Source organism: Trichosurus vulpecula, chromosome 4, assembly GCF_011100635.1.
Source record: "Trichosurus vulpecula isolate mTriVul1 chromosome 4, mTriVul1.pri, whole genome shotgun sequence".
NCBI classification, from domain to species: Eukaryota; Metazoa; Chordata; class Mammalia; order Diprotodontia; family Phalangeridae; genus Trichosurus; species Trichosurus vulpecula.
Genome location: NC_050576.1, coordinates 184,272,777 through 184,295,574, shown reverse-complemented (window position 1 = coordinate 184,295,574; position 22,798 = coordinate 184,272,777). Strand labels below are relative to the sequence as shown.

Here is a 22,798-nt window from a genome sequence, read left to right as displayed (position 1 = left end):
TTTGTGTATGTATGAGATTATGACGCCGTTTAAATTTGTCCAATTTTTATGACATTGAAGGAAACATGGGATTATGGAGCTATCTTTTCCTTAACTTTTATGGCCTTAGAGGAATGTACAGGGTTGCAATATGTAGAAGAATTATTTCTCTGTCACTCTAACATAATTTTACCGATAAGAAGACTTGTTACAATCCTAATGGTTATTCAGCTTTATTGTTTTCTCTGAGGCCTGAACCTATGCTTTAGCATCATAATAAAACCTAGGTTTTTTACGTCTATGATTTTTGTATCATGGTAAATATATTGTGGCAGCAATTATCTACTACATGAACTCAGAGAGGAGATGTTTCTCCCAAAACTTTGGGATAAAATACAAAATCCCTTGTTTGTCCTTTGAGGTCTTTCACAATTTGGCTCCAGCTTATCTTTCCTGACTGATGTCATATCACTCCCCGCCTCACTCCCTGCATGGTCTATTCAAACTGGTCTATTTATTGCTCCCTATACATGACATCTCATCCCCTGTACATGCCATGTCCCCATGCCTGTAATGCTGTCCTCTTTACTTTAAAAAATTCTTCACTTCCTTTAAAGCTCCGATGAATTGCCAGCTCCTACAGGAAACCTTTCCTGTTCTGTCCTCCCCCTTTTCAGAAAAAAATTTGCATTTACAAGGACCTAAAACAATTCCAAAGGACTCATGATGGAAAATGCCATCCATATCTGGAGAAAGAACTGTGGCGTCTGAATGCAGAGTGAAGCAGACTATTTTTTTCTTGTGGTTTCTCCCATTCATTATAATTCTTCTATGCAACATGACTAACATGAAAATATGTTTAATAAGAATGTGTATGTAGAGCCTATATCAGATCACAGGCTGTCTTGGGGAGGAAGGGGGGAGGGAGGAGGAGAAAATATAAAACTTATAAAAATGAATGTTGAAGACTAAAAATAAATTAACTAATAAAAATTTAAAAATTTGTATTAATTTTGTATTTAAAAATTTAACTGTATACACACATTATATATATATATATATACATATATATATATATATGTATATAGTTTTCTTTCAACAGACTGTAAACCCCTGGGGGGCAGGGACTTTCATTTTTGTCTTTATATCTATTGCACATGGCACAATTCCTGGGGTATAGTTTTTTTGCTCAATACTGAATGAATTAAATTTTTAAAAAGGTATTAAGGTATTAAGGATTTACTCCAAGCACTGTTTTAAGTGATGGTGATAAAAAGCAAGACAGTCTGCCCTTGGAAAGCTCAAATTCTAAAAAGGGAAGAAGGAAGAGGTATGGCAGGCATGGCAACAAAGCATAGAGATGGCAAGAAAGCATCATGTTGGACCTCAGACTAAGGTAAGGTAAGGTTGAAAGCTCACCAGCGACAACCAGGGACAAAGGAGCAGGAGCATAAATCAGTGTACAGGGAGGCTCTTCAAAGGAAATGGGGGGAAGCATTGTTAAGTACGTACAAGGTGCCAGGAATTGTGCAAAACTGTACGAAATCTTTACAAAGATTGTCTCATTTGAAGAGGAAGGAAGGTAAAGGACAAGGCTAGGAGCAATATTCATTTATATTACAAAAAGAAACTTGAATTCTTTGTAAAGGAAGGTTGATCTCTTCCTTTTATCATGAGATCAACCACAGATTTCCAACCAGAGTGGTCACCCAATTCATTTTACAGACTCCCCTTCGTGTAATCTACAGTCCATCCAAATTGACCTCTTTTTTGGTCCTTATACATTCCACCTCCCACTTTCGTGTCCCATAGGTGGTTCCTAGGCCTGGAATGTTCTCCCTCCTCACTCTACCTCTTGGGGCCCCTACTTCTGTACAAGATTCAGTTCAAGTATCACTTCTTTCCAGAAATCTTTCCACAAAACTAAGCCCCCAAGAGATAGATGGCGACATCACAGAATTTGAGAGTTGGAAGGGACCTTAGTGGCCATTTAGTCCAATCCATACACAAATGTTCACTATAACATATCTAAAAAGTTGTCATCTAGCCTCTGCTTGAAGACCTTGAATGAAGTTGTTAAATCAAAGATGTTTCTGTTGTTGAGTCATTTTAGTTGTGCTGAACTCTTTGTGATTCCACTTATTTTTGGTCTTCTTGGCAGAGATACTGGAGTGGTTTGCCATTTCCTTCTTTGGTTCATTTTACAGATGAGGAACTGAGACAAACAGAGTTAAGGGACTTGTCCAGGGTCATGCAACTAGTAAATTCCTAAGGCTAGACTTGAACTCAGGTCTTCCTAACTCCAGGCCTAGCATTCTGTCTACTGCACCACCTAGCTGCTTTGTTTAGTTGTGCCAGGAACTGTCCTAAGGGTTAGGAATACAAATAATAATAATAAAAGACAGATTGTCCCTGTCACACACAAAAAAGCTGAGAAATGGAAGCAAGGGGGTGGGGATGGGGGAGATCCGACTTCCTTGTGAGTTAGCCCATTCCACTTTGGATGGGTCTCACTGTAAGAATTTGTTTTCTTTAAATCATACTGAACTTTTCCTCTTTGCATCCTCCACCTGTTGCTTCTGGTTCTGCCCTATTCCATATGACACCCTTTACAATAGTGGTGTCAAACTCAAATAGAAACACATCCTTGCAGGTGCATATTGAGTTAGAAAACCACAAATTAACACTATCTATTATATTTTTATTATATTTTTTATTTACTTTGTTAAACACTTCCCAATTACATTTTAATTTATTTCCAGTGGCACTCAGGACTTGTGTCTTGGAGGCTGAATATTTGACACCTCTGCTTTTGAAGACAGTTACTGTTTCCCCACTGAGTCTTCTCAATCAACCAATAAGTGTTTATTAAGTACTTACTATGTGCCAGGCACTGTACTTGGTACTTACGTACAAAGAATAAAATAATCCCTGCTCATAAGAGGCTCACCGTCTAACTCTCTCCAGGGGTGGGGAACCTGTGGCCTGGAGGCCACATGTGGCATTCTAGGTCCTCAGATGCGATCTTTTGACTGAGTCTAAACTTTACAGAATAAATTCTTTTATTAAAGTAATTTGTTCTGTGAAGTGTGGATTCAGTCAGAGGGCCGCACTTGGTAGTTACATTCATCAGTCATCAGATGGTAAGGACTCAAGATCTATCACCATGCTGATCACTGTCATTGGGGTGCTGTCAGGCTTATCAATGCTCTTCTTAAACTGTCATGCCCATCACTGAACTCAGTACCCCAGATATGGTCTGATCAGGGCAGAATATGGGTGGATTACCACTGCCTCACAGAGGTAAGATGTGACAGAGCTGATAGTCAAGCCCAGGTTGACTTCAGGTTTAACGAAGTGCACCATGCCATGCTGTCCAAACACGCTGGAAGCCTCTAATTTTGCTGATTCTTTATTTCTACCAAAGATACTCTCCAGTCAATCCTTCTTCAAACCATTGAATAGTCTTCTTTGGGTATGTTTTGACCGATAAGTCTTCAGAGAGATATAATGGATAGCAAAGAAGACATACTTGAATCCTGCCTGAGTTACTGTGTGATCTTAGGCAAGTCACGCCTTCTCTGGGCTTCTGCTGCTTTGCCTTTCTAAGGATGGAGTTAAGACTTAATGGCTTCTAAGCTTCCTTCCAAGTCAATTTTTGCTATCCTATGATCCTACATTCTGTACTTCTAATTAATACTTTTCTATTGATCATTCATCAGTTTAAAAACATTTCCCCCCTAGGACTTTTCCAGGAAACAGTTGCATGTAATTTTTCTTACTTGATTTTCTATTCTCCTGGGCTCTAAGTTTATGATAGGTGCCTTGGAAATATTTATTACAACAAAGGTGACCCACAGTGGAGCAATGCATACATCGTATTGGCAGTTTTAGCTTTGGATGAGTAATGGTTTCTTTCCATTTGAGCTCTGAGCTCCTAACACTTCAGCAGGGATTTGAGTCATGCCAAGTGAGAGATATCAGTATTGCTTCCCTCCAGTCCTACATTTATTCTCCAAAATTAGAAGGGAGAATAGGATCAATTTGGGAATATTCTATGGTATCTTCAATCAATCCACAAATACAGGATACTCCAAAAGTCTTAGTGTAGCCAGCACTTAAAATTACAGCAGGTGGCACACTGGATAGAGCACTGAGCTTGGAATCAGGAAGATTCATCTTCCTGAGTTCAAATCTGGCCTCAGACACTTCCTGGCTGTGTGACCCTGGGCAAGTCACTTAACCCTGTCTGCCTCAGTTTCCTCATCTGTCAAATGAGCTGAAGAAGAAAATGGCAAACCACATCTTTGCCAAGAAAGCCCTAAATGGGGTCATGAAGAGTTGATACAACTGAAATGACACAACAATAGTAATACACATATACGCACACATACGTAGATAGACATATACATACATATACACAGGCATAGACACACACACACATATATGTATATGCATATATGAGTTACAGAGGAAAAAAAGAAACATACCCTGCCTTCAAAGAAAATTCACTTTGTTAGGATAGATAATATGTACCTATGTAAATATGTATAAAATAAATCCATAAACATAAGGTAATATTTTGGGTGGAGTGGAACTACTAGTAGTTAGGGAATCAGAAAAGGCAGCAGTTAGATAGCACAACGACTACCGTGAGGAACCTAGAATCAGGAAGGCCTGAGTTCTAATCCCATGTCAGACACTACCTGTGTGATGATGGGTAAAATAGTTAACTTCTGTCTGCCTCAGTTTTCTCATCTGTAAAATAGGGACAATCATAGCATCCACCTCCCAGGGTTGTTAAACTGAGATAGTATTTGTAAAGCATTTTGCAAACTTTGTAGCACTGTGTAAATGCCAGCTGTTATTAGCAATTGAGCTGAACTTTGATGGAAACTTGGGATTTTATTTAGGATGCAGAGGTGAAGAAACAGTATATTCTAGTCACACACACATATTCTTTGTATACAAAGACACAGAGATGGGAGATAAGAGTTATTTATGAGGAACAGCAAAATTAGCTCATTTTAAAGCAATATTTATTATTTATGAGTTAATATTTGGGGAGATCCCATTGTATTGCATATTTTTATACTGTACCTTTCACAAGACTGTGTTTGACATATTTGTCCAAATAAGCTTAATAAATAAAACCACTAAATAATATGAATCCAAAGCTTACCACACAGGTTCTTCCTAGAAATGAATCCTGCATCCTTCTTATGTATTATTTTGCTAGCTTTGTCTTCCGTGAATGCTACTGTTGATTGTTATTTGAAGTGTATTGAAAAAGCCTGGTGTGACTAAAAAAATTTTTTTTCAGTGAACAAAAAATGATTTTTTTTTCTCCCACTTCCCCCACTTAAAAAAAAACCAGACTCTTATAACAAATATGTATAGTCAAATTAAACAAATTTCTACGTGGTCCATATCCAAGAATATTTCTCAATCTGTACCTTGAACCATCATCCCTCTGTCAAGAGGTAGACAGTTTAGATCAGGAGTGAGGAACCTACGGCCTCGAGGCCGCATATGGCCCTCTAGGTCCTCCAAAGTGAAGCCTTTGACTGAATCCAAACTTCACAGAACATTTGTTCAGTCAAAGGGCCACACTGGAGGATCTGGAGGGCCACATGTGGCCTTGAGGCTGCAGGTTCCCCGCCCCTGGTTTTGATCATCAACCATTCTCTGGAATCCTGATTGCATGGATCAGACCTTAAGTCTTTTAAAGTTGTTTGTCTTTGCAGTTTAGTTTTTATTATACTGTAACTAATTCTCCTGGTTCTGCCTACTTCCCTCTGCATTAGTTCATCCAAATCTTTCCAGTGTTCTCTGAAATCATCCCCTTGATCGCTTCTTATAGAACAATCATATTCCATTATACCGTAATTTGTTCAGGGATTTCCCACTTTATGGTCAATCTAAAAAAGGCTGGTATGATTTTCTACAATTTAGTTACTTTAGAAATTGATACCAGATCTTCCCCCTCCCCTCAAATCACTAACAAATTCTTCAAACTATTTGTAATTCAATTCAAACAAACTATCTGTAGTTCGATGTGGCTATTGCAAGACTATTCATCCATGACTGTTAGGTTCCCTCGGTGGCTGCAAGATTTCCCTTCCCTCCCGAGGTTTCCACACTATTTTCTCTTATTTCATAGCATTTATTTATTGACTTGAAGCCCCTTCTTTGGTTAGTTGTTAGTTTTTTTCAGTCTCTTTTTTGGTTTTTCTCTGATGTTTTTCTTGTGATGAGTTCTTTTCCACCTCCTTTTTGGGTGTTTTTTTTTTTTTTTACTGTTTTTTTCCCCTCAGCTTGTATTTCTTGCTTGCAGTGCTTAGAGATGGTTCCCTACTCAGTTTGTCTGCTGGAATTCTTTTGCAATTCAGGGGAGGAAACACTGATTAAGCCCCAGCTTTGAGTACTAGGTAGGGTGCTAGGTGGTGAACACCGTGGTGAGTCAAACCTGAAGCGAATTAAAACAGTGAAGGAATTAGAGCCGGCATCGCTGCTCTTAGGAGGTAGGTAATACTGAAATTCACTAGGGAGCGGTGTTGACACACTGAATGCATTTTCTTTCCCACACAGTATGTTTCGCAAGCATTTTGTAAGACCTGGCTGGCAGCTGTGCCATTTGCTACCTGTGTGACCTTGAGCCAATGAGTTTTAAATTATAGATTTAGAGATAGAAAGGACCTTAGAGACCTTCCGGACCAATCCCTTCACCCCCCCTTTTATAGATTAGGAAACTGAGGCACTATAAGTTTAAATGACTTGTCCAGGGTCAGACAGCTAGTGTCTGAGGTAGCATTTGAACTCAGTTCTTCTTGATTCTCTGAGTCTCAGTTTCTTGCTCTGTAAAATGAGGGAGTGGGACTAGATCACCTCTAAGATACTTTCCTGTGCTACATCTGTGATCCATGATCCCCTTGAAAATTGGCTGCTTCCACGGATAATCAATATCATATTGTCTGCCTCTGGGAGGCAGGGGTGGTGGAGGAGAAAGGGGAGAATTTGGAACTCAGAATTTTTAAAAATGTTTTATATTGTTTTATATGTAAAAATACAATAAGGGGGGGGGGACTATAACTGACCGGGAATTTTTGAGGGTCTTTGAGAGACATTCTATTTCTTTTCTAAGGATTCTGCTTTGCAACATATTTTATTTTCCTCATTCTTCCAATAAACCTTACTTTCCTCTTAAAAAAGAAAATTGGCCACTTCATTTAGAGAGGAGTTGTTAACTTGGGCTCTGTAAATTTGCTTTTAAAAATATTTTCATAACTGTATTTCAATATAATTGACTTCTTTTGTGAGTCTGTGTTTTATTTTATGCAATTAAAAGAGCAAAGGGGTCAAAGACATAAAAAAGCTTAAGAACCCAACTTTTTGCCCAATTAAATTCAAGTGAACTCAAAATCCATTAGTACTACCAGTGAAGCATTATTGGGTGGTTTCAGTGGCCCAAACCTGTGATTTCATCAGAATTGGGAACTCCTAGTATCAAAACTCCCTCTGGTGATACAAACTGGCAATGTGTCTGTCACTTAAAAGGTTTAGGGAATTCCCAGGGACCCTGACAGAGGAAGCGACTTGTCTGTGGCCATTCAGCTAATGTGTATCAGAGGCAAGACTTAGACTTGATCTCCCTGACTCCAAACCCAGCCTTCTAATCACCATGTCCTGCTGTCTCTCATCAATACTGTACAGTTTTCCCTTCCATATCACTGAGGTTAGGGAAGGGAAGGGAAGGGAAGAGAAGGGAAGGGAAAATCTGCATAAAATATTTTGTCCCACCTTTGTACCAGAGAAGTCTGAATTATTATAATATTAAAAGATGAAATACACTGATAAATGATACATATGTTTCATGCATTTCTGAGTTTCTAAACTTTTTCTGTGTCATCTGCTGGTCTTTGCATGTCATCTGTGGCTTCCACAAAACTCCCCCCAAATTCCCATTTAATTTCTTATGCCGACCTATGATATATTAAGGGAAGGGGGAAAGTGTTGATGTGGAATGGGTAACTGTATAATATGTAGTAAATTCCAAATTTCCTTCTTAAAAAGGCAGTGAGGTGCCTCAGTAGGTAGAGCACTGGTTCTGGAATCAGGAAGACCTAAGTTCTAGCATGGCCTCAGCCACTTACTAGCTCTGTGATCCTGGGCAAGTCATTTCACCTCTATTTGCCTTAGTTTCCTCAACTGTAAGTGGAGATAATCATAGTAGCCCTTTCCTCCAAGGGTTGTTGTGAGGATCAAATGAAGTAATATTTGTAGAGCACTTGGCAAAATGCCTGGCACATAGTAGGTGCTTAATAAGTGTTCAGTTCCTTCTTCAATGAATACTCATTATAGCACGGATACCAAAGGATTGAATAAGACTTGTTTTAATTTAGATTTGCAATGTGTTTTTAAATTTCTCTGTATATATCATATGTTTTTTTGTTTTGAGAACTCACGTAACTACCTTGGGAAGCACAACCTTTTTTTCTGCTTTAATGAAAACTACTTTCAGAACCTTGATAGGCAGTGTGGTGTAATGGTTAGAGAGCAGCCATTGGAATTAGGAAGACCTGGATTCAAGTCTTGCCTCTGACACATCCTGGTTGTGATAGGCAAGTCCCTTAACCTCTCAAGTGTCCCAGACAAATTCCTAAGGCTCTAAGTTACAAAAATGTGGCCAATCTACATTGATAAAGGAAGTTTCCTCCTAATATATTCCTTTATACTGTGAAATCACAGGGCCAGACAAAAAACAATTAACCAACAAATAAATCCTGTAATCAAAAAAAAAAGTTTTGTAATTCTATTATGAAAGTAACTCAGACAGAGATCCCTTGTCATGGATGTTTTCAAGGGGATACAGGAAGATAGGTTGACTGCATGACTAGAAAGTTTCCTTCCAAACTTGAGATTCCATGGGGAAAACGTTAGGGAAATATCTCTTTTTTTTTAAAGTGACAAACCATGCTCAATAAGGGGGAGACTTTGAATAGAAGCAGATTTGTTTTTACTGAATTGATTTTACTTGTAATTATTGGGACGGTCTCAGAATGATGTTGGGAAAATAGATAAATTATTCATAATGACTTCATAGAAATGAAAAACAATGATATGCTTGCATATGTTGGAGGCTGGGCCTATTATTTCAATGGTATGGGGAGTTCTGATTGGGGAAAATCCCTCTTTCCAGGCAAGTTGGCATTTTTTGCCATTTGTAATCTTAGAGAATCAGAGGTGTCAAATATACCTGCTGAAAGCCTATATGGCCCGTTGCACCTGAACCAGATTAAAATGTAACTGGGAAATATTTAACAAAATAAATAAAAATTCAATAAAATATAGATAATGTTACATTTAAAACTGACAATATGCTGCTGGTAGTCATCCTTATGTACAGATTAATGGCTCCCATTGTTGTCCAGTCACGTCTGACTCTTCATGACCCTGATGTACTCACTCTCCATGGGATTTTCTTGGCAAAGATACTGGAGTCGTTTACCATTTCCTTTTACAGTAGATTAAGTCAAACAGAAGTTAAGTGACTTGTCCAGGGTCACATAGCTAGTACATGTGTGCGGTTGAATCTGAACTCAGGTCTTCCTGATTTGAGGCCCAGTGCTCTACCCACTATGCCATCTGGTTGTGTGACCCTGTGTAAATTATTTAACTCCTGAGCCACCTAACTGCCTCCTAATGGCCCCCCATTAATGGCTCCCTTTCCTATTTGAGTTTGACAGCACTGGCCTAGAGATTAAGAGATTTCCCAGACGCCTACAGCCAGAACGTTTTGGAGATGGTACTTGAACCTAGGTCTTCCTGGAAGCAAAGACATGTCTCTCTACTACCTCATGCTGCATATGTTATAACTATGAATTTTGGAGATAAGATAACAAAAGGCACCAAAGATAACTTGCAAGAGGGAGAAAGTTTATTGAGTATTAAGAAATTCCAACAGATGAGGTCAGGTTGAGTAGTCATCATCATCTTTGGCCTACGCTGATGACACAATTGTAGGTGATGCTGCTTCAAACGATGTTATGCCAGACGATGTTACCTTACATGAATGCGTGTGTGTGTATATGTGTGTGTGTGTGTGTGTGTATTGCTAAACAAACTGGGCCACACCTATTTGCACAGAAAGAAGCTACATGTCAGGAACTAAAAGGAAAAACTACATTTTTTTTTCTCTTCTTAGAGCTGTGTATATATCCAGATAGTTTCTCAATTCCTTTTCTCTAAAGGTACTGAGCATGAGGCCCTCTACTCTGCTCATCCATGCTTAGTTGCTTGGGGCCTTCTCTTCCAGAGACTGAAGCCTGGTAGTGAGGACTTTGCTTCGCTGGTCCATTTCCTCAAGCACCTTTTTCACCACAATGCCTTTACCGGACTCTAGAGAGGAAATGGAAAAGAAACCTTTAGAAGTCTGGAAGTGCCAGAGAGATCCCCATGACCCAGCGATCCCAGTACTGGGTATGTGCTCCAAGAAGGGGAATGTGAGAAAGAGAGACTGTCAGAAAGACTCATCTGCATGAGCTAAAACTCATGCAGATATCCATAGCAGCACTTTTTTTGGAAACAAAATGGGTGCCCCTTGATTGGGGAATGGCTGAACAAAAGTGTGGTCTGGGGATGGAGTGGAATGTTATTGCTCTATGAGAAAGGAAGATGAAGAGTTCAGAAAATCATGGGAAGACCAATTTGAAGTGATACAGAATGAAGCAGGTAAAAGCAAAGGAACAGCATGTGGAAGGTTTTCAGTAATGGAAGTCACAAATACCCAGCCTACAGGCCCAATTTGGCCAGCAACACTGTCCAAATGCCCCAACCAGATTAAAATATAATTGGGAAATATATTTAACAAAATAAATTAAAATATAATAAAACATAGATAATAGATTTTAAAACTAAGTCAACATGTGGCCCTCAGAAATCCTTATGTATAGATTAGTGACCCATTTCTTGGTAACTTATAGTCTTAGAGAGTCACCTGGCCCACTGAGAGAATAAGTAACTTGCTTAGGATCACACTAGTTAGTATGTTTTGGAGGGAGATTTGAACTCAGGCCTTCTATGGGGTACAGAGGCAGTGGAGAGAGCTCTGGGGCCGAAGTCAGGGAGACCTGAGTTTAAACATGGCCTCAGATACTCACTAGCTGTGTGACCCTGGGCAAGTCACTTAACCTCTGTTTGCCTTAGTTTCCTCATTTTCAAAATGGGATTCATAAATAGCACGTACCTCACAGAGTTGTGAGAACCAAATGAGATCATATGTGTCTGGCACATTGTTATGGTTGAGTTGTTTTTCAGTCTTGCCCAACTCTCCATGACCCCAATTGGGGTTTTCTTGGCAAAGATACTGGAGTGGTTTGCCATCTCCTCCAGCTTGTTTTACAGATAAGGAAACGGAAGCAACCAGGGTTAAGTGACTTGCCCAGGGTCACACAGCTGAGGCCGGTTTTAACTCATGAAGATGAGTCTTTCTGACTCCAAACCCAGTGCTCCATCACTGTGTTACCTCGCTGCCCCAGCTGACACATAGTAGGTGCTTAATAAATCCTTTTCCTCTTCTTTCTGTCTTCCCTTTTTGGCCTTGAGAGCAGCTTCCAATCCACTAATGCCACAGTGCCTTTAACAACACTAAAAAACAGTTGAACTCTGATGTGTTGTTAGGAACATTCTTCATCTTGGAGAGCTGTTAATGAAATATGCCTTTCTCCTCTCAGCAGAGAGGTGGTGGACTATGAGTGAAGAATGGGGTATATGCTTTCAGACATTGTCGTTGCATTGGTTGGCTTTCTTTCCTTTGTTAGAAGGAAGGATCCAATGGTGGTGGTTGGGGAGGTATGAAAGGGTAACAGGTGTAGTAAGCGGAAATAACTACATTGAAAAATAAAATGACAGTGATAAAACTTTAAAAATAAAAAGAAGCAGAATAAATATGAGGGATGAAACATATCAGTTAATTGGATTCCGTGTCACACAAATCCGCAGTGTTCTATGAGAGACGTTGCTACTTCTGGTAAGGTCTTGGTATTGCCATTAGGGACCCTTCACACCTATTGTGACATAATGGAAAGAACACTGGTCTGGGAACCAGGATAAATGAATGAACTAATGGAGAATGTGCAAAATGTGTAAAAACTAACGAAAACACGTGCAAAGCACTATGCTGATACCAGAAGGTGTGGCTTTAACACTTATTAACTGTGAGGCTTTAATCTTGGCTTGCCTGAGCTTCGGTTTATCTATAAAATAGGGATGAGAAAGTGTATACCACCTGCCTGACAGGGTCACTGTGGTGGAAGTATATTGCAAACCTTAAAACATTAGAAAGACATAACTTTTTAATTAGTATTTGTCCAGTTAAAAAGATGGGCACGTGCTACTTTGGTGGGGCATAATTATTTGTCATAAATACTTAAAGACATATTCCGTTAGTATTTGTTATAATATATTCCTTATTTAATTGTGTATTTATTGTTAAATTAATATATTTATCATAATAGTTTATATATAAATTTATATATAATATAATATATAATATTCCATATATGATACTTTAGTCAAATTATTATGGTGTAAATATTTCTGTTTTGAGTTCAATTAAACATACATTTAGCCTCTCCTGTGGGCAAGGCACTGGGCCAGGCACCAGGAAAACTGTGATGAAATGAAGTACAGTCACTGCCCTCAGGGAGTTTAGAATCTGGGAGGATCTGGTCACAGGGTGTGATTGAGAAGGCAGAATATAATTCAATTAGCATAGCTTAGAAACAGACTTTCATTCCAGTTACCTTTGGCTTGATTTCCCAGATTTCCAGGTCCATGATCTTTAGACTTGTAGCCTCCAGACTTGCCAGCTCTGTGGGGACAGAGAGGAGATGAGCACATCACAAAGGGGAGAGGCTCAGTGATGAAATCCTGGACTCAGAAGGGACCTCAGGGGTCACATAGCCCAACCCATTCCTGAAAAAGATGCCCTTTGTGGCTCACCCGAGGAGCAGGCGTCCAGCCTGGGCTTGATCTTCAAGAAGGGGGACAGCGCCTCTCCCAGGGCAGCTCATTCCACTTTGGGAAGGCTTGAAATGTTAGGAAGTTTTTCCTGACATTGAGTTTAAATTTACTTTGTTGTAACTTGAACCCAGCGTCCCTTGTTCTACCTTCTGCAATCAAGTAAAATAGCCCTTTAGATGTTTGGACAGCTATCGTTTGGACAGCTACCTTTAGGTCTTCTCTTCTATCATCCCCAGTTCTTTCAACCATTCCTTAGAAGGCTGAACTTCAGACCTTTCCCTTTGCTAGGGAAGACAAAACCTCCTGGCATCTGTTGACTAGTGGATTCTCACCAGGGATGAGGCAATTTCCTCATTTATAAAATGAGGGAGTTGGATTAATTTCCTCTAACGTTCCTTCTAGCTCTAAATCTAGGATAAGATTAAAAGGTTATAAGTAACGTCTTTTTTGAGAGTTGCTTGGCAAGGGTGGGGGGAGGGCCTGAGAAGTTAAGTGCCTCATCCCTGGTCTAACAGCCACTTACATATCAGAGATGGGACTTGAACTCAGACCTTCCTGACTCCAGGTCCAGCACTCTCTGATGCCTCTTACTATTAGATTTTCTTAGGAACTTTGGTAAGAATCCATCTAGTATATTAAAGTACTGGAAAAAACTAAGCCACTGAATGAAATTATATCATTTTTTACTTTTCTGCTGTGAAAAAGTAGATTCGATCTATTAAATGTCTGTCTTTTTGAGCATTACATTTTTTTTGTGTGTGGGGGGGAGGGGAGGGAGGAAGACGATTGGTGTTAAATGACTTGCCTAGGGTCACTCAGCTAGTAAGTGTCTGAGACCAGATTTGAACTCAGGACCTCCTGACTCCAGGTCCGATGCTCTATCCAAACTACCCTTAGCTACCTATGAAACCACATTTCATATTTTTCTCTGGATACTTTATGGTTCATTTTCTAAGTTCAACATATTTGTCTTCTATAGAGTATGCTTCACCTAGGAAGGGGGGAAACAAGCACTAATTAAGCGCTTACTATATGCTAAGGGCTATGCAAATATGATTTCATTTGATCCTCATAACAGCCCTGGGAGGTGGATGCTATTATTTTTATATTCCCATTTTATAGATGAGAAAACTGAGTCGGGTAGAAGTTTAGTGACTTGCCCAGGGTTGCACAGCTTCTAAGCATCTGAGGCCGGATTTAAACTCAGACCTTCCTGACTCCCAGCCCAGCGTTCCATCCACTGTTCCCCCTTGCTACCTACCCTTCATCGCCATTGATCAGTTGGCGGTAGATTTCGATCTCCGACTCCAGATAGACCTTGACATGCAGCAGCTGGTCGTACTCCAGCTTCTGGCCCTCGGTCTCAGTCCTGACCTGCTGCAGTTGCTCCTCTAGGGCCCCGATCTGGGCCTGGATTTGGGAGAGCTGCACACAGTAGTTCCCTTCTGTCTCGCTCAAGGAACATTCCAGAGAGTGTTTCTGTCATGGGCAAACATAAGAATGTGTAGAATTTTACTCAGATCCATAGAGTTCTTCCACTGAGAACTTTGAGCAAGCCTTTGGGATTTCATATGGACATGCATGCAAGTCTTGGGATCTTGAGATTACAGGATCATGGATGTAGATAGAGCAGAAAGGGACCTGAGAGGCCATCTGCTCTAGCTCCCTCATTTCAGATTTGAGGAAACCGAGGCTGAGAGGAGTAAAATGTCTTACCTAAGGTCACACAGATTAAATAGCAGAGCCAGAGATTTGAACCCAGGTCCAAATTCAGGATCTGACACTGCCTCATAGAAATGATTATGAGATGTAAAATCCTTAATTTTGAGGTCAGTGTTTCAAATTAGGCTTGCTGCACTTTGTCAAACCCCAAATATTTTATGACTTTTCAACAGCTCACGTGAAAAACAAAACAAAACAAAACAAAACAATGGTTTCTTAGTTGCCAAGAACCTCTGACGATAGCCAATGGTCCCAGCAGGGACTAGTAGTGATCAGGGCTCCTGTGGGGCAGATGCCCTGGTGCATCCTAAGCACTCCTGGGCTTTGCCTCTGCTCTGTAGCTGAACTCTAAGGTCTCCTAGACATGCCATCATTTATATACATTCAAGAGAATTTTCAATTTGATTAAAAAAGTCTGATTTTGTGCTGAGCACTGTGTTACACTCTGGAGGATCACGAACAAGTCGGTGGTTAGGGTCACTGCCTTCATGGAATTGACAATCAAAAGCTTTTTACTATAGTTGGAGGTGGGAGAGGAGGACATCACACAGACGAAAAACCGTAATAGGAAACAACCAGATGAGTACATAGGAAAGCCACAAGAAAACTGTTAATGCAAGGTATATTTTCCAACTTGGGACACAAATAAAAGAGGAAAAAGTCAAGGAAGGCTTGAGTGGGGCAATAGAGACTTAAATAGTGGAAAGCAGTATTTAATTATATTAGGGTACATTGTGGGGAGTGAATATAAGCTAGAACTGCAAAGCAAGGTAACAGAAAATAGTTTAGGGTCTTAAAGATTCTGTATTTATTTAGTAGGCAACAGAGAGTCACCGAAGGATTTTGAGCATGATTAATACATATCCAAAGCTGAATTGGAGTGGGGAGGGAAGGAAGACAGAAAGATCATCTGCAGTCAGATTTTTTTTTCAAAGATGATTTTTAAGTGATATAAAAATGATGGAAGCCATACCTAGGGAGGGATGATCAGAGCTTTGTACCCCATGAATACTTTAGAGGGTAGGACAGCAATGATCTGGGGATGCTTGCTCCTCTGGCTGTCCTATTCACAGGGTGGCAGCAGCAATCACCTTGTCTCAGGTGTGTGGCCCACTCTTACATAGCACCCTGTTAGGTGAGCCTACCCAGCCCACCCCCACTCCTGCTGCTGCTTGCCCAGCTAATGAGAACTCTGAAAATGGTCGCTGAGACCACGAGAAGTCATCCATGTCCTACCGTGGCTACTAGGGACTGAAGCTCTATTTCTAGGGTTTGAAGGGTGCGTTTCATTTCGGTCAGTTCAGTCCGCGCTGATGTCGTGGCGCCAACATCATCCGAGATCTGCTGCTGCAGAGATGCACTCTGAAACACCACGGAAAAGGCAGCCAAGTCTTAGTTCTGTGGCTAATATTGGAGTGACAGATACATAAAAAACCAAACAAACCAAAAAATAGATGAACCTTTTCATTGAACCAGGCTTCAGCGTCCCTGCGGTTCTGCTCAGCCAGGTCCTCGTACTCTGCCCTCATGTTGTTCAGCAGAAGGGTCAGATCCACCCCTGGGGCAGCGTTCATCTCCACGTTCACATTTCCACCAGCAGCGCACTGGAGAGCTTGCATCTCCTAGAAACAGAAAGGCATTTCCCTCAGATATGAAGACAATAGGCAGCTAGGTGGTGCAGCGCTGGATCTGGAGTCAGGAACACCTGAGTTCAAATTCTACCTCAGACACTTACTAGCTGTGCGACCCTAGGCAAGTCACTTGACTCTGTCTCAGTTTCTCCATCTGTAAAATGAGCTGGAGGAAGGAAATGGCAAACCACTCTAGTATTACTTTGCTAAGAAAACCCCAAATGGGGTCATTAAAAGTCTTACATGACTGAAACAACTGAAAAGGTGGTGTTTATATGTATACACACTGGACTTGGAGTCAAGAAGATCTGAGTTCAAATTCTGCTTCAGACACTAAGATATTCCAAGGCCATTATCATGTCTTCCCTTAATTTTCTTGTATCCAGGCTAAATATACATCATTCCTTCAACATACTTTACCTTATTCAGTGACTGGTATTGATATAAATCAGATAATATTTATGAAGCACTTTGCAAACCTTAAAACACTACATAAAGTTAGCTATTACTATGGTGTACTTTTAATCCAGCTAAAGCCCAAATTTAAGAAATCCCTGCATTGTTGAGGTTTAGAATATGAGTAACTCTGAAATAAATTGGTCACAGATAATACAAATTATTTTTTCCAGAGTACAACTTCTTTAAAAAGTTATTAATTAGATTTCCTTGCAAAGAGAGACTGAAATCTATTCCCCAGCTAAAACCTACATTCATTTTAAGCTATTCAGCACTCGTATGCAATTGGGTCACACTAATCAGGATGAAGGAGGTGGTTTTGCAGAACAGATGTGGAAGACATCATTATGAAAAGAAATTAATGGTAAGTGAAGGTGTGAGAAATAACACCAGCAATGGTAATATCTTCAAATAGATCTAGAGCATGACTAAAAACGAAACTGATTCATTAATTGGCATGAAGGCTATTTTAAAAGGAGCTTCCAAAATGTTGGAGTAATGGTGACATCATTGGAATAAGTGTGAAGTATCTCTGGGTCCCTGGGTGGGTCATAGGTAGCTAGGTGGCACACTAGATAGAGTGCCGGACCTAGAGTCAGGAAGACCGGAGTTCAAATCCAGCCTCAGACACATATTAGCTATGTGACCTTGGGCAAGTCACTTAACCATATTTGCTTCTGTTTCCTCATCTATAAAATGAGTTAGAGAAGGAAATGGCAAACTGCCTCAGTATCTGTGCCAAGAAAACCTCAAATGGGGTCATGAAGAGACCCCATTCAGTCTCTCTCATGAAGAGACTGAAACAACTGCAAAACAACAATCTTAGCGGGGCTGTTTTGAACAACATCATACCAAACATGCATAAGTTTCTGTGTAGGAGACTTAACCCCCAATGAATTTTTGACATTCCCCCAAATCAAACCCATCCCCAGAAGATGAGATTTTCCCATTACTGACAAAATTCAAAATAATGTGCCAAAGAATTGAAAGATATTTCCAAAAGATTAGGTTCCAAGAAGCTTCAAGGTGATCACATCCTGGGAATAAATATATGGAGGCAACCCTCTTTGGAATGTATGGGTTTCTTTATGCTTGTTTAAAAGTAATTCTTAATTCTTTGTAATCACACTTATTAAAGTTATTTTTCCAAGGTATGACATGACGAGAAAGCAATATTACGTATATCTAAAAATATATGTAAAAGCTATTTGCCACTATGCAAAGCTCCCAATGTGATCTAGGAATTCATGATCAATGTTCTACTGAAGTGTCTTTTGGTTAGTTTATTCTTTCCATGACTGAGCAGTTTGGTGGATGAGAGCACAGGGCTAATAAGACCAAGATTAAAGGTATAGCTTACATGCAGGTTATTAATTTTTGCTCTCTCGATCAAAGTTGTGAACTTTGAGCTATAACTATTGCTCTCCTTTTGGTAGTAAATAGGAACCCTTGGTCACATGAGGGATTAGGTGAAAAAAAACAATGACCCATCCATTGAACAGGATCATAGTATCATAGATTTAGAGCCAGAACAGATCTCAGAGGCCATCTAGTCCTTTTTTTTTTTTTTTTTTTTTTTTTTTTTACAGATGAAGAAACCAAAAGCCCAGAGAGGGGAAGATAATTGGCCAAGTCCACACAGGTGGTAAGTGGTAGTGAAGGAAGAGGGGGTAGGAATAGGAGGAATCTGAACACAGGTCCTCCCAATTTTAAATCCAATGCTCTTTCCAAGTACTATACTGCTTCCCCAAACCATTACCAGTTTATGCCCTAAGGACAATGGATCAGTAGCACTTCCATAATATCAGAAAGTTAGTTTACACTATATTTCACTATGGGCAGTCTGTCTTTTTAGAGGGAGAAAGTAATTAGGAAACTGAATTCCTACCTCTTTATGGTTTTTCTTGAGGTAAGTCAGCTCCTCATTGAGAGTTTCATACTGAATCTCCAGGTCTGTTCGGCACAGGGTCAGCTCATCCATGACTCTTCGAAGCCCATTAACATCAGCTTCAACATTTTGATGAAGAGCCAGCTCACTTTCAAACCTTAATGAGTATTAAGGAATTTATGTTACGTTGGGATAGACTGGGGAGACTTTTAACCACAAAAGAAAGGGGATCCAATGCTGGCATCCTGTACCTTTGCTAGCCACATTGACGTTTCCAATTATAGGAGTTTTTATAAAGGTGAATGTACTGCCTTGGGGTTTTGAGTTGTCTCTTCTCCCACAAAGCCAATGAAGATGACTGGCTATTGTCCACAGATTGCACTTCTGAGACAATGCTGACACACGTTGCCTCCTCACCTCTGTTTCTTATAGGATCGTACATTTTGTGTTGGTGAGTGTACCTTAGAGGGCACCGAGTCTAACCCCCTTATTTTGCAGATGAAGAAATTGAAGCTCAAACAGGTCAAGTATCTCTCCTTTAGATTATGATCTCCTTGAGAGCCGGGACTGTCTTTTGCCTCTTTTTGTATCCCCAACACTTAACACAGTACCTGGCACACAGTAGGTGCTTAGTAAATATTTATTGATTTCCTGTGGTCACATAGCTACTGTTTGACGCATGATTTGAACTCAGTTCTTCCTGACTCCAAGTCTAGTACCCTATCCACTGTAGGAGGCCACCCAGTTAGTGATCCTAGATGCATGCAAGGCTCAGCTCCTATTCCATCTCCTGCATGAAACCTTATCTTCCTCTCCTCTCCCACTTAGCTAGTGTTCTCATTCGCTTTTTGTACTGATTCTATGTTCGCTTCAAGATTTTTTTTAACCTTAGATATTATCATCTTACCCAAATCACTCATTTTGCAGATGGGAAAGCTAAAATTGAGAGAAGAGAAGCAACTTTCTCCAAGGTCAAACAGCTATTAAGTGGCAGAGTCAGAATTTGAACCCAGATCTTCTAGACCTAGGACTCCTCTCACCATACCACACAAATGTGTGGCTAGTTAATATCATGTACCTCAGGTAGGTAGATAGCACAATGGATAGAGCACTGGGCTTGGAACCAGAAAGACTCGTCATCCCAAGTTCAAATATGGCCTCAGACATGTACTAATTCTGTGATCCTTAACCTTGACTCAGTTTCCTCATCTGTAAAATGAACTGGAAAAGAAATGGCAAACCATTCCAGTATCTTTGCCCAGAAAACTCCAAATGGGGTCATGGAGAGTCAGATACAATTGGAAACATGACACAATATTATCTACCTCATTTTCCAGATTGGCTCCAAATGACTTTTTGGCTATTTCCTAAAATCACATATGATCTCAAAAGATGAAGATTTGCCCTGAGGTTGCTTAAAGGAAATGCGAGTATTCTCTTCCTTCTCAAAGTATCTTATGCTTATTTATCTGTGTATATGTCTTATCCTCTCATTAGAATGTAAACTCCTTGAGGGCAGGGACCATTTTCCCATTTATCTTTGGATCCCTAGTGCCTGGCACACAGCAGTCACCTAACAAATGTTTGTTGGGTTATGTTGGATTTTATTTTTATATTTAGCTTATTTTTTAAAATGAAAGAAGTGGACTTTAGTCTCTAAGGTGAACCCATGACCCTATGATCCTATGAGTATCCCATGAGTATCCTAACTTTACATTCATTGTAAATTTTAACTTTTGTAAAATTTGGGAATAATGTAGCCAGAAATATTTAATGAAAGGATCAGCAAGGTGATTAACTTTGACGGCTTCTATTACTCCTGAATGTCTTTTCCCCATACTTACTTCATTCTGAAGTCATCAGCCGTGAGCCTGGCATTATCGATCTGTAGGACAGCACTGGCATTGCTGGTGGTCGAAGCAATGATCTAGAAATAGGAAGGTTGACGACATCCTGACAATGTTGTTGTTGAATAGGCAATTATTGAAAATTGTATAGTTTTTCCTCTTCTTGAATTGAAAATGGAAGGACTTCAGTTCTTCTACAATTCAATGTGGACAATGCTTCTATTGCTGCAAATGCCAGCCCCTCCCCCGCCCCCCCCCCCAGGCCTTCTAATCCTATGAAATTCCATTTTCTCTTTCTCCCTCTTCCATTCATGTGTTAAAATGATGAAAGTAATGATCAAAATTAGAATAGAAGCATATGCTCACTAGGAGACATTTTCATGATGGGTTAATCAGTTCAGGTTGATAAAAAACAGCTATGTTTGTTGATATATCAAAGTTTTCTGGTTTGTTTTTAAACTTTAGTAAGGACATTAAGAGAGCTTAGGTGGTAAGATGGATAGAGCACTGGGCCTGTTGTCAGGAAGATTCATCTTTGTGAGTTCAAATCTGGCCTCAGACACTTACTGGCTCTCTCACCCTGGGCAAGTCACTTCACCTTGTTTTCCTTAGTTTCCTCATCTATAAAATGCACTGAAGAAAGAAATGGCAAACCATTCCAGTATCTTTGCCAAGAAAACTCCAAATGGAGTCCCAAAGAGGCAGACATGACTGAGAAAACAACTGAACAACAAAGAGCATTAACTTTTTTTTAAAAACCCTGCCCCTCAAAATACTTTTCTGGCTAGATACTATGGCTAACTGTATTTTGAAATAAATGATAATAGGATTATTGATTTAGAGTTGGAAATCAACTCAATTGAATTCAATAAGCATTTATTATTGTATTAATTGGAAGGTGAAGTTATAGCTTATACTTACATTGTTCTTTGAAGTTTGCAAAACACTATATATATATATATATATGTATGTATATATAAAATTTCATTTGATCATCAAAATAATGCTCCCAGGTAGATCCTATCATTATTCCCCCCCTTTTTTACAGACAGGGAAACTGAGTTTCAAAGAAGTTAAATGACTTTCCCAAAGTAACAATGCTAATGTCCAAGGTTGGATTCCAATTCCAATTTCCTGACTCCAGGTCCAGTAATGCCTCCACTGCACCAAGCTATCTCAATTTGCTCATATTTAAAGATGGGGAATGTGACACCTTGAGAAGTTAAGTATTCTAACGAAGATAATAAATATTAGAGCTGAGATTTGAATCTAAAGTCCTCTGAGTCCAAATTCATCACTCTTTTCATTACACCAAGGGCTCATAAAAATCACTCCAAATTATTTTCTTACCTGATTTTTGAGATCTTCAATTATCGGTAAGTATCGACTATAGTCATGATCAAGACCCCGGCAAGATCCAGGACCAAATTGCTCATACCAGCCCTTGATCTTCTCCTCCAGATCAGCATTCGCCTCTTCCAGAGCACGCACGTTATCCAGGTAAGAAGCCAGGCGGTCATTAAGGTTCTGCATGGTCACCTTTTCATTGCCAGAGAGAAGTCCTCCTTCGCTCCCCAAGAAGCTAGCACAGGAAGTACCACTATTCCCTCCAATGGAGCTGCTCCCAAAAGCACAAGAAAAGCCACTTCCAATACCAGGCACCCCACCAGCATTTCCACTTCCAAAGACTGATCCTCCGCTAGAGAGCCTGACAGAGCCTGTTGTGGGCTGGGAGCAAGATCTCCTGGGACCACTGGAAAGGCAAAGAGACATGGCTGATGGAGTGTGTGTGCAGAGCCTTCTTGTGTAGTCCAGAAGTCCAAATGGAGTGTTGGTGTTTGAAATGATTTGGTTTGCTTTTTTTATAGCCAATTCCTTAGGGTGTTTCTGCCTGAATTGTGCCTACCAAGAGTAAAACACTGCTTGCCTATTCAGCAAGTTAACCTAATTGGATGTTTTTTTGTTTTCATAATTAGCAAATAACTTTGCTGGGTCCATTTCCGTAGGTGGGTGGTTGCCCCTAGGTTGGTTGTTATCTCCAAAATGGTTTTGGGTGGAGCAATGTCAGATTATTATTATGCTTTTAATTTTGGATGAGTAATTCTTCTCTTACAACCTTTGGAAGTTTAAAATCATCATTCCATGAGCAGAATGAAAATTTGGCTTCATGGTCTCATAGAATAGAAGAAATTTAGAGCTGGATGGAACTTCATTCTGACCTATGATGGAACAGAAATGACCTTGAAAACATC

General features: G+C 39.9%; 1 protein-coding gene across 1 annotated transcript; it reads right to left on the bottom strand.

The window, feature by feature from the left end:
• Positions 1-10,267: 10,267 nt before the first annotated feature.
• Positions 10,268-22,319, bottom strand: KRT25 (keratin 25). Its single transcript, XM_036755333.1, has 8 exons — positions 21,897-22,319; positions 20,544-20,626; positions 18,700-18,856; positions 16,185-16,346; positions 15,961-16,086; positions 14,264-14,481; positions 12,783-12,850; positions 10,268-10,377 (listed from the first exon to the last, which is right to left on the bottom strand). Exons 1-8 carry the CDS (start codon positions 22,317-22,319, stop codon positions 10,268-10,270), a joined length of 1,347 nt encoding a protein of 448 aa, XP_036611228.1.
• Between the last annotated feature and the right edge of the window lie 479 nt (positions 22,320-22,798).

What these genes read in the sequence shown, in the direction of transcription:
- KRT25 (XM_036755333.1), bottom strand. Translation starts at nt 22,319, where the DNA reads ATGTCTCTTTGCCTTTCCAGTGGTCCCAGGAGATCTTGCTCCCAGCCC. An exon ending in TTGAAGATCTCAAAAATCAG is followed by an intron (nt 20,627 to 21,896) that starts GTAAGAAAATAA and finishes TCCTATTTCTAG; the next exon opens with ATCATTGCTTCGACCACCAG. An exon ending in TTCAGTCCCTAGTAGCCACG is followed by an intron (nt 14,482 to 15,960) that starts GTAGGACATGGA and finishes TGCCCATGACAG; the next exon opens with AAACACTCTCTGGAATGTTC.